At 46.2% G+C, this 12,323-nt stretch overlaps 1 protein-coding gene across 2 annotated transcripts in view; it reads right to left on the bottom strand.

Annotated features, from left to right (window-relative positions):
• The window catches only part of TBC1D12 (TBC1 domain family member 12), a 287,846-nt gene extending 276,035 nt beyond the window's left edge, over positions 1–11,811 (bottom strand). For both annotated transcript variants that reach the window (XM_082267521.1, XM_082267522.1), the window contains exon 1: positions 11,009–11,811. In XM_082267521.1, the coding sequence (XP_082123647.1) occupies positions 11,009–11,580 (572 nt within the window). In that variant the 5' untranslated portion in view covers positions 11,581–11,811. The remainder of the gene's footprint in view (positions 1–11,008) is intronic.
• Between the last annotated feature and the right edge of the window lie 512 nt (positions 11,812–12,323).

Genomic DNA, 12,323 nt, shown 5'->3' with positions numbered 1-12,323 from the left:
TAGCACTGCATTAAGCCTCTTGGGCATGGAGTTCACCAGAGCTTCAGAGTACCACTGGAGTCCTCTTCCACTCCTCCATGACGACATCACGGAGCTGGTGGATGTTAGAGACCTTGCGCTCCCCTACCTTCCATTTGAGGGTGTCCCATAAATGCTCAATAGGGTTTAGGTCTGGAGACATGCTTGGCCAGTCCCATCACCTTTACCCCTCAGCTTTTTTTTTTAGCAAGGCAGTGGTCGTCTTGGAGGTGTGTTTGGGGTCGTTATATTGGAATACTGCCCTGTGGCCCAGAGGGGCTCATGCTCTGCTTCAGTATGTCGGCATTTTGGTCATCACTGCTCTGCTTCACCCAGACCAGTCGGGTTTTATGCCAGGGAGGGGTACCGACATCAATTTTAGACAGCTCCATACTTACTTAGCTATGGCTGCTCCAGACAGCTTGGGTCTAATGGTCTGTCTAGGGGGATGCTTTTCTTCAGCAGGTAACACAGGATCCATGCCTTCTGTACTGACAGAATGGCGATCTGCCTTGCTTACAAAATAGGCAGATTTCCATTCTGGCTCTCTGCTTAATGATCAGCAGGTTCCCGGCGGACAGACAACAGAACTGGAGCCCACCTGAAAAAACAATACACCCTCAAAGAGGATGAGGTCCTCTCAACAGCAGCCTGCAAAACCTTGCAACCAAACAGTGTGCACCAACTACCAGATGGCCTCCTTGCAAATCTGCATCTGAGGACGGAAGGCCCAGGAGACACTAAGCGCCCTAGTAGAGTGCGCCTTAAGAGGGAAAGGAGGAACCGGACCCTTGATGGAATAGACCTGAATCGCTGTCTGCCTGATCCATCTAGAAATGGTCGCAGAGGAAGCTGACAACCCTTTACGAGGCCCATTCGGGAGCACAAATAGAGAGAGAGGAAGAACTGCGATCTGCCTATGTAAACAAGGCAGATCGCCGTTCTGTTAGGGATCAATACAGTGATCTTGTGTTCCTGCTAAGCAAAACACGGATCTTTGTGCTCATCGAGTGAGTCCAACCCCACACAGTTAGCAAGCACCCCCTAGGGCCACACTTAACCCTTTGATTGCCCCTGATGTTAACCCCCTTCCCTGCCAGTGTCATTAGTGCAGTGACAGTGCATTTTTTTTAGCACTGATCGCTGTAATAATGTCACTGTGTCAGATTGATGTCCAATTTGTCTGCAGAAATGTCGCAGTCCTACTAAAAATCACTGATCGCATGAGGTGATACCTGGACCCTATAGAGGTTTCACAAGCAGTCCAACTCCTCCAGAATGGCACATTAATAGGTACAATTGCCAGAAGGTTTGTTGTGTCTCCCCAGCACAGTCTCAAGAGCATGGAGGAGATTCCAGGAGACAGACTGTTACTCTAGGAGAGCTGGACAGGGCCGTAGAAGGTCCTTGACCCATCAGCAGGACCGGTATCTGCTCCTTTGTGCAAGAAGGAACAGAATGAGCACTGCCAGAGCCCTACAAAATGACCTCCAACAGGCCACTGGTGTGAATGTCTCTGACCAAATAATCAGAAACAGACTTTATGAGGGTGGCCTGAGGGCCACGCGTCCTCTAGTGGGCCCTGTGCTCACTGTCCGGCACTGTGGAGCTTGATTGGCATTTGCCTTGGAACACCAGAATTGACAGGTCTGCCACAGGCGCCCTGTGCTTTTCACAGATGAGAGCAGGTTCGCCCTGAGCACATGTGACAGACGTGAAAGGGTCAGGAGAAGCCATGGAGAACGTTATGCTGCCTGTAACATTGTTCAGCATGGTGGTGGGTCAGTGACGGTCTGGGGAGGCATATCCATGAAGGGACGCACAGACCTCTACAGGCTAGACGATGGCACTCTGACTGCCATTAGGTAGTGGGAAGTCCTTCGACCCATTGTCAGACCCTACACTGGTGTAGTGGGTCCTGGGTTCCTCCTGGTGCATGACAATGCCCAGCCTCATGTGGCGAGCCGCGAGAGTATGCAACCAATTCCTGGAAAATCAAAGAATTGATACCAATGAATGGCCCCCATGTTCACCTGACCGAATTCCAATAGAACACCTCTGGGACATTATGTTTTCGATCCATCTGACGCCACAAGGTTGCACCTCAGTCTGTGTTCATGAGCTCAGATAGATAAAGATAAGATAGATAGGTGTTTTTTTCTTCTTTTTTTTTTTTTTTTTTTTTTTTTAAATGGGAAGTGCAGCAGGTTTTTTGTACTGTATAATAAAGAATCTCGGTATCAGATTAAAGCTCTAGTCTTATTGTACTTTTTGAAAACACAATACATTTTTGTAATTACACAAAAGTTGACTTCTGTGACTGTTATAATGTACTGTGATGTCTATCAGGGGAAACTATCTATTCAGTACCATTAGGAAAACACACAGCAAAAAAAAAAAAAAAAAAAAAGACTTTTTTTAGGATTTTATTACTACATACAAAAAACCTTTGTCAGATTTATCAGCCCGAGGGAAAATGTGACTTAAAAATAGTCTCATGAGGAGCTCATGCACTTTTTCTATACACATACATAGACCACTACTTTGCGCTAAGGAAATGGAATTAATCTTTCACACGTATCTTGAAAACATTATCCAAGCCCCCACTCTCACCTGTTCGGTTGACTGACTTTGATTGACAGCAGCAGGAGCCAATCACGCTGCACTGCTGTCTTAGCCAATGAGGAGGGGAGTCCCGGGCAGCCGAGAAACTCCTGCAACATTGCTGGATAAAGATGGGCTCAGGTAAGGATTAGGGGGGGCTGCTGCGCACAGAAGGTTTTTTTTATCTTAATGCATAGAATGTATTAACCACTTAAGCCCCGGAAGATTTTACCCCCTTCCTGACCAGGGCCTATTTTACGATTCGGCACTGCGTGATTTTAATGGACAATTGCACGGTCGTGCGATGCTGTACCTAAACTAAATTGACCTTTTTTTCCCCACAAACAGAGCTTTCTTTTGGTGGTATTTGATCACCTGTGCGATTTTTTGATCATGCGCTGTAAACAAAAAAAAGAGCGTCAATTTTGCAAAAATAACAATATTTTTCACATTTTTTTTTTTATATGAAATTCCCAAAAAAAAAATGTAAAAATCAAAATTTTTTAACATTTTCGGCCAATTTGTTTTATGCTACATATGTTTGGTAAAAAAAAAAAAAAACGCAAAAAGCGTATTTTGATTGGTTTGCGCAAAAGTTATTGCGTTTACTAACAAAGGGAAAGATTTTTGTCATTTTTTTTTTTTTTAACGAGTAATGGCGGCGATCTGCGATTTTTTTGCGGTACTGCGACATTGCAGCGGACAGATCGGACCCTTGACTGACATTTTTGACACTTTTGGGGTTACCAGTGACATTACTACAGTAATCAGTGCTATACATATGCACTGTTACTGTAAAAATGACACTTGCAGTGAAGGGGTTAACTGTGTTGTGATTGGACGTGGCTACTGGTGTAAGAACAGAGATCAACGGTCCTACACAGTAGAACCGTCTGATCTCCATTCTTACACAGGGAAGAATGACAGGCGGCTTTGTTTACATCAGCCGCCTGCCTTTCTTTCGGTGTCACGGACGATCGGGTCCGCCGGGCACTCTGGCGGCGAGCGCGCGCTCCCTAGAAGCCTCACAGGCAGAGCGACGTAGACCTACGTCGCTCTGCCTGTGAGGGGCTGACCACCGCAGTAAACAGTCGTGCGGCGGTCGGCAAGTGGTTAAGCTAAAAAAATCTTCTGCCTTTACAATCCCTTTAATAGCATAGGAGGCTAATCTGCAGACCACAGAAGAAAACTGGAAAGGCCAATAAATATTGTTTGAAATTTTAGTTCAGGGTACAAGAAGTTACAAAGATACAGAATTGCTGGCAGGATCAACAGGTTATATTTTATCTCAAGAATACCAGCAATGACCGACACAGGCCCAGGGTTTACTGTGACTATTTAGAAAAAGCTGACAAGCACCTAACTGTCATTTACAAGCGTTGAAAGTCAGGACTTGACAAAACTACTTTAAATCTAGGAGCCAGCTAAAAAAGTTAGAAGCCATTTTTTTTTTTTTTAACCACTTGCCTACTGGGCACTTTAACCCCTTTCCTGCCCAGGCCAGTTTTCAGGACTGTCACACTGTGAAAGACATTTACGCAGTCATGCAATACTGTACCCATATGCATTTTGTATCATTTTTTATCCAGACAAATAGAGCTTTCTTTTTGTGGTTTTTAGGCTCGGTTCACATTTATGCGATGCGGGAAGGCTGCGAATTCGCAGCCTGTTCCCGCATCGCACACGCACCCCCGGCAGTTCACACTGCCATATGCGATACGCTGGGGGTGTCAATGTAATCTTAACGACACCCCCAGTTTGATCGCATATCGCAGTGCGATCGTGCAGTTCGCACAGGAGCAGATCGCACAAGTGTGAACCGCTATGCGATCCGATCCTGATGCGGCTGCAAAAATGCCTCCTGTGCGTGTTTGCTCCGGGTGCGATGCGAGTTTAGCCATACAAACTGTATGGCTAAACTCGCACCGCACAGCCGATCGCATGTAATGTCGGAGCAGTGCGCTCCGACATTACATGCGAACCCGGCACTCGCAGAAGTGTGAACCGGGGCGAAATCACCACTGGGTTTTTATTTTTTGCTAAATAAATGAAAAAAAAAGTCCGGAAATTAAAAATAAATAAATAAAACAAAACCTGTCTTTATTTTGGTTGTAAAACTTTGCAAATAAGTAATTTTTCTTCTTCACTGATGAGGCAGCACTGATGGGCACTGATAGACACTGATTGGCACTAATGGGGCTGCAGTAATAAGGAGTGTCCTGATGATCACTTAAGGGGGGCACACACTATAAGAAAATCAGGCGAACGATCGTCCGATTTTCCTCGTTGTTTCACAGCAAATCGGAACCAATGAACAAAAATTTGTACAAAAATTCTCATACGACAAAGGCTTTTTTTTTTTGTTGTTTATTCTTTCTGATCATGCGCAGTCTTTATTTTCTGATTTTTCTTCTACTAAATGACGAAAACGGTACACATTAAAACAAAAATCGTTAGTTTATTCCCGTACAAATAAAATTTTGGAGTTTGTCCCTTCGAGAATTTTCGTACGAAAATTCAGAATCGGCTGTAGAAAGTTCTTTACACACTATACGAAAATTGTACGAACATTCTTTGGACGAAAATGTTCGCCCGATTTTCTTATAGTGTGTATGAGCCTTAAATGTCCCCTATCACAGGATAGTCGGGTATTGCCTTTCCTTTCCTCGTGCTGTGTCAGTGCCGAGGAAAGGAAATGCTGATTACCAGCATCTGTTTACATGTGAACAACTGGGATTTAACACAGCTGATAAAGAGCCACTGTGATTGGCCCTTTAACACGATCTGCCATCAGCTGTCGGTAGGGATTCTGGAAGGACATCAATAGATACCATTCCAGAACTGAACGACCATGCTGTAGCCGTTTTTCGACTATAGCGCAGTCGGCAAGTGGGAAGCGGACGGCTGACAAAAGCCAAGACACCAGGCGACCTGGCACCTGGGATTTTTCGATCCTTTAACCACTTGCCGACCGCCGCACGACTATCTACGTCGGCGGTCAGCCCCTCACAGGCAAACTAACGTAGGGCTACGTTGCTTGCTTGTGAGGGTCTAGGGAGCGAGCGCGCGCCCCCCGGGGCGCGCTCCCGCTCCCGCGTGGTCACGGACCCCCCCGCGCGTGTGACCAGCGGACCCGATGTCCGCCGGTCACTCGGCGATCGGCGGGGGAGAGGGAGAATGTCAGGCAGCTTGTGTAAACAAACTGCCTGTCATTCTCCTCGCTGCAAAGACACTGATAAAACGGATCTGGTATGTAGATCCGTTGATCAGTGTCCTTACAGCTAGAGCCACAGCCAATCACAGTAGAAACCACGCCCCTAGGGACACACACAGCCCCTCCCTTCCAAATAAAGTTAACCCCTTCACTACCAGTGTATTTTTACAGTAACAGTGCATATGTATAGCACTGATTACTGTAGAAATGTCACTGGTAACCCCAAAAGTGTCAAAAATGTCAGTCAAGGGTCCGATCTGTCCGCCGCAATGTCGCAGTACCGCAAAAAAAATCGCAGATCGCCGCCATTACGCGTTAAAAAAAAAAACAACAAAAATGACAAAAATCTTTCCCTTTGTTAGTAAACGCGATAACTTTTGCGCAAACCAATCAAAATACGCTTTTTGCGATTTTTTTTACCAAACATAGGTAGCATAAAATAAATTGGCCGAAAATTTTTAAAAATTTTGATTTTTACATTTTTTTTGGGGGAATTTCATATAAAAAAATGTGAAAAATATTGCTATTTTTGCAAAATTGACGCTCTTTTTTTGTTTATAGCGCGTGATCAAAAAATCGCACAGGTGATCAAATACCACCAAAAGAAAGCTCTGTTTGTGGGAAAAAAAGGACGTCAAATTCGTTTAGGTACAGCGTCGCACGACCGCGCAATTGTGCGTTAAATTCACGCAGTGCCGAATCGCAAAATACCCCCTGGTCGGAATGGGGGTAAAATCTTCCGGGGCTTAAGTGGTTAAATGTACTGCATTATACATCAGGTTTTTTTTTTACTTATTGTTCGACTTCACACATGAGGCATGTGTAATGGTGGCCATACACAGAACAATTTTTAAAATAGAACATAAAGTTGAAAGATTTAGGTCCCTTTCAGACAGGTTCAGTGGGAATATCTCCACTGATCCCCACTGAGCAGGCTGATGACAGGTCTGCGTGCACTCCGCTATGCAGAGCGGACACGGACCGCTTTCCTCTATGAGGAGGTTGCATGGAAACAAACTGCCTGTCCCTTTCCATCCAATGGTCATTCAATCTGCTGGGCAGATGGAAAACCCAATCCTCATCTGTCTGTTTTTAGCAGACAGGATCAGATCGGATGCCGGCGGGGGTAAGTGAACATATGTCCACTGACAACCGCAGCTCCATAAAGAGCAGTGGATGGCCCAATTGGGTCTCCCTAAAAAAACGACAGGCTGACCCCATTGGTCCATTAGTGTTAAACGGGCCTTACAGTTGGGCTGGAAATACATTTGAAAGATTTATCGATGCACCATTTGATGATCATATGGAATCATCTACTTTCCTATGGCTGGATTTTCCATCCAGACCGATCAGAAAAATTGACATCAAATGGATCAGCTTTGCTTGCAATTGGTCGATGACAATATATGTACTGTAGGTGAGATCATATATTCTAATTCTGTGAAGAATCATACCATCAAATTGTGATGATGTAAACCTGGTCAACTAAGGAGGAAGAAAATCTGACACTTTCCAGGAAAACAGTGTGTTATGGTACAATCTAGCTCTGGTTTGTCATTAAGAATGAATGAGATTGCACCTGCTGGAAGATATACACGTTCTGCAATGCATGACAATGCAATGATATTGCACAGGTTCCCAGGTAACATAAGTGTGAACAGGGGTTCTAGGATAAATTTAGATGTGTCAAAATTCACTGCTCCTCTGAAGAGCCATCCATGTTCAAATTTCTTTTCAGAGGTTATTGACAGGCAGTGAGGAGGCAATGTGATGTCTCATCGCAAGTTTTAACCCCATTTCTACTGACAAACAGTTGTGGGGCATCTACATTGCTTGCTTGGCACTCGGTGGGCTTGCCAACTGCAACATGTGGGATAGTTTTTGCTGCAGGTGCAAAGGAGCGCATTGCAACCGTAGCAGGTAATCACCCCCATCAACTGCCATTTGCAGGTGAAAAGGCATAATTCACCTTTAACAAAAACTGCCCATGCAGATAAGGGGTATCTGCTACTAAAAACAAACTGCAGCTTTGAATAAAATGTAATAATGCCTTTGCTATAGGTGTAAGCCAGTTACATACCTCATGAAGCCTGACTGAAAAAACTCCTAGCATGTTTCTAAGAAAGGCCCAACTATTACTGCAGACCTTCACAGGAGTGAGCTCGTTCTCTGATTTAAAACACCTCACATATTCTCTCTCGCGCTCTCCCCTGGAGAAGTAGCTCTGAGGTTAGCATTAGTGAAGGTGAATAGTAGGCTGGGCCTTGCTTAGCAACGTCCTAGGAGTTTTCCAATTAGGCTTCATGAGGTACATAAATGGCCTACACCTATAGCAAGAGTAGCTGGACAGCATGGGGTTGATTTGCAAAAACTGGAGAGTGCAGAATCTTGCGCAGTTGTACATAGTAGCCAAACAGCTTTTTGTTCAATTAAAAAGGTAAGGTCACTTTAAAATAAAAGCACATTTTTTTGCAGGTAAAATTACATTGACTTTTTTTTTGGTAGGAGCCTGGAAAGCATTGCACCAGCGATCATGCAGGGTTCCTACAGACTTGTCCTTGTATCTGTCTGCTCGTACATCATACAGACAGGCAGACACACGCTGACAGGAAGAGACAAACTTCCACATTGCTCAACAGCACCCGGGTAGTTCATTGAGAACTACAAGCCAAAAGCTGCAAAAGCGGTCAGTATCTGTAGTATTCACAGACCTCTGTTACATCACTATGCAACAACATGAATATGGGTGTAATATGTAACATGTTACTAGAGGTTAACTTATCCTTTAACCACTTAAGCCCCGGAAGATTTTACCCCCTTTCTGATCAGGGCCTATTTTGCGATTCGGCACTGCGTGACTAACGGACAATTGCGCGGTCGTGCGACGCTGTACCCAAATGAAATTGATGTCCTTTTTTCCCCACAAACAGAGCTTTCTTTTGGTGGTATTTGATCACCTGTGCGATTTTTTGTTCATGCGCTATAAACAAAAAAAAAAAAAAAAAAAAGAGCGTCAATTTTGCAAAAATAACAATATTTTTCACATTTTTTTTATATGAAATTCCCCCCCCCCCCCAAAAAATGTAAAAATCAAAATTTAACATTTTCGGCCAATTTGTTTTATGCTACATATGTTTGGTATAAAAAAAAAAAAAAAAAAAAAAAAAAAATCGCAGAAAGCGTATTTTGATTGGTTTGCGCAAAAGTTATTGCGTTTACAAAGGGAAAGATTTTTGTCATTTTTGTTGTTTTTTTTTTTTTAACGCGTAATGGCAGCAATCTGTGATTTTTTTGCGGTACTGCGACATTGCGGCAGACAGATCGGACCCTTGACTGAAATTTTTGAAACTTTTGGGGTTACCAGTGACATTTCTACAGTTATCAGTGCTATACATATGCACTGTTACTGTAAAATTACGCTGCCAGTGAAGGGGTTAACTTTTTTGAGAGGGAGGGGTTGTGTGTGTCCCTAGGGGCGTGATTCTAACTGTGATTGGCTGTGGCTTGAGGTGTAGGAACAGTGATCAACGGTCCCACATAGTAGAACTGTATGATCACTATTCCTACACCGGGGAGAATGACAGGTGGCTTGTTTACATCAGCCGCCTGCCTTTCTCCCTCTGCACCGACGATCGCCGAGTGACCGGCGGACATCGGGTCCGCCGGTCACACGCGTGGGGGGGTCCGTGAGGGCCTCTGGGGGCGCACGCTCGCTCCCTAGACCCTCACAGGCTAGCGACGTAGTACTACGTTGCTCTGCCTGTGAGGGGCTGACTGCCGACGTAAATAGTCGTGCGGCAGTCGGCAAGTGGTTAAAAAGGAAGTAAACCATGCACAAAAAAAAAAAATGAGAAAAAAAAAACCTGTGAGACAAAGGCATAATGAGCTAGTATGCATCGCATACCAGCTAATTATGAAATACCTTAGAACGAAGCCCCCGCAGTCCCGTCCGCACAGTGACAGGACGGCCGACATGTTCAGGCGTCCTGGTTCGTGTCCTCCGGCCAACTGATTGGCCAGAGGCGCGATTACATCACTCCTGTGCATGCACGCAGGAGCCGCCGTTTACGGCACAGGGATCTGAAGGGTGGCAGTTCCTTCAGAGTGCATGCGCCTATGATGTAATCAGCTGCTTTAAAAGTGAATATCTCCTAAACAGTGCAAGTTTAGGAAATATTTACAGTACCTATAGGTAAGCCTTACCTATAGGTATAACTACCAAGAGAGGGTTTACAACCTCTTTAAGCTTTGGCAAAAAAATAAAATAAAAACATGGAAGCTGTTTGGTTTCTATGCAAAGCTGCACTAGATTTTGCACTCTCCAGCATTAGTAAATCAACCCTATTGTTTTTATTTACAGAGGCCTGTTAGGGCTCTTTCACACGGGCTTTCCGTGTGAAAGGTCCGCTGCGGGACTTTTTTTTTTTTTTTTTTTTCACGGAGCGGATGACATTTCTGTCATCCGCTCTGTAGGTCCGCATATCATCCCATCCGTTTGCGGATGATATGCGGACCTAATGTAAGTCTATGGGGGATTGCGGATGTCAGCGGATGACACCGCTGACATCCAATTTTCCTTCCTTTCCGTTTTTTGAACGGAACAAAAATAGGATTTTTTCAGTTCCAAAAAACGGAACAGAACTGACAGGAGGAAAATCGGATGTCAGCGGATGGTATTCCGCTGACATCCGCAATGCCATAGACTTACATTATGTCCGCAAATCATCCGCAAAAAAATAGGATGATTTGCGGACATACGGAGCGCCCGTGTGAAAGGGCCCTTACCAGCACAGGCAGTTTTTATGGTAAAAGGTGAACTGTTGAAGGGGGGCTAAAGAGATGGCTCAACCGTGCATTTTTTACCGCCCATAACAATACATCTCAACGTAACTTTTGATTGCTCTGTAAGGAATAAAGGATGGTAGAAGGAGGTCAATGATCATGCTATGTATGCCTACAAGCAATTTGCTATCACTAAGCAGATTTAGCATGTACAGACAGCAGAGTTCCCCTGATCCCTACATATAGGGAGCCTGTGGAGTGGAGCAGGCCTGTACACATCACACCACCTGTATGGACATGGCAGTCCCACACTGTCCTGCAATGCACACACCTGGCCCCTCCCTCGTGCTCCTGTCACCATGGAGATGTCAGTGGAGGGGCGGAGCTCACCTGGTGAAGAAGTCTGCGATCCCCATCCTCCAGGGCCGCTCCCCGTCTTGCTCCTGGGTCCCTGGGCCCCCCTCCGGCAGGCTGAGGCAGTCATCCAGGTGGTCAGGGGCGCTCTGCCGCCGGCTCACCTCGAACGTGTTGCGGGAGCTTCGGGTGACATCGAGGAAGCGGAACCGATCGGCCTCAGCGGAGACGAAGTATCCGGCCACTGTGTGTGCGCTGAGTGGGGAAGAGTCGGAGCTGGACGAGCTGTCCGGTGGCGGAGGAGGAGCGGGGGCGCCGGGCGGGGAAGAGCCGTCCAGAGGGTGGCTGTCTGAGGTGCAGCACTGTCGGTGACAGGAGCACGGCGGCCTCTCGCTCACCCCTCCATTGGGTAGCCGGAGCTCTGAGCCCCCGGGGGGGAGGTAGCCGCCCACGTCGCCGTTAGTGAGCCTCATTCCGGTCATATAGAGCTGCAGAATGTCTCTGCCGTCCCCGGCCTCCTCCTCCTCTTCTCCTTCTTCCCCCTCCTCGGTCAGGTCCTCCCCGCAGCGCTGGAATACAGGACCGCCGCCATCCTCCGGCCCCACCATTTGCCTACACGAGCTGCTTCCAGGCTGGCCCCCGGGAGCGCTGCAGGGGCCGCCACCGCCTGCTACCGGTAAAGCGCTCCGTGGTGGTGGGCGGGGAACCACCGCTGAACAAGGAGCTCCCCAATCCGGGGGTCTGACAGGAACGTCCCTCCTACGCACCGCTGTCACATGATACGTCTACACGGAAGTCAGACCAGCTTCCGGCCGTGGGGGATTCTGGGAAGACCTGCTTGCGTTCCAGGGTGGTTAAGAGTTCCTTCCTTGTGTCTGTGCCTGCTATAGGGCTAGTAGCAGCTGCAAATGAGAGATGAGCAGTCCTATCGGTGTAAAGCTGGATACACACTATCCAACTTTTGTGGTTAGATTTCCTTCAGATTTACCTTTTCTATGTAGTGCAAGGGCCTGCCAGATTGCATACAAATTGAAAGTGTTTAGGTTTGACCTCATATTATATGGTTTTGGTAAGTCTAAAGGAAAAAGTCTTCAGAAAATCTTATAGTTTGTATGACCCGTTACGTTAAAATTCCCTACCCTCCTCACTTCCTGTGCACGTACGTCATGCATCAGCTGAGCCGCTTCCAAGTGCGCATGCTCAGGCAGTAAATGATCGGCTCACACCGGAAGTGACCAGGGTAGGGAATTTTCACAGGGTAGGGGTTTTTTTTAACGTTACAACGGCTTCCCGTGAAATAATCCTACCCTCGTTCTCAGTGCTTAAAGCGTTGGGTTGGCAAATTATGTTG

Source organism: Pelophylax lessonae (genome assembly GCF_965119305.1).
Source record: "Pelophylax lessonae genome assembly, chromosome: 9".
Lineage (NCBI taxonomy): Eukaryota > Metazoa > Chordata > Amphibia > Anura > Ranidae > Pelophylax > Pelophylax lessonae.
The sequence above is the reverse complement of the archived record's forward strand: the minus strand, read 5'-3'. Positions and strand labels throughout refer to the sequence as shown.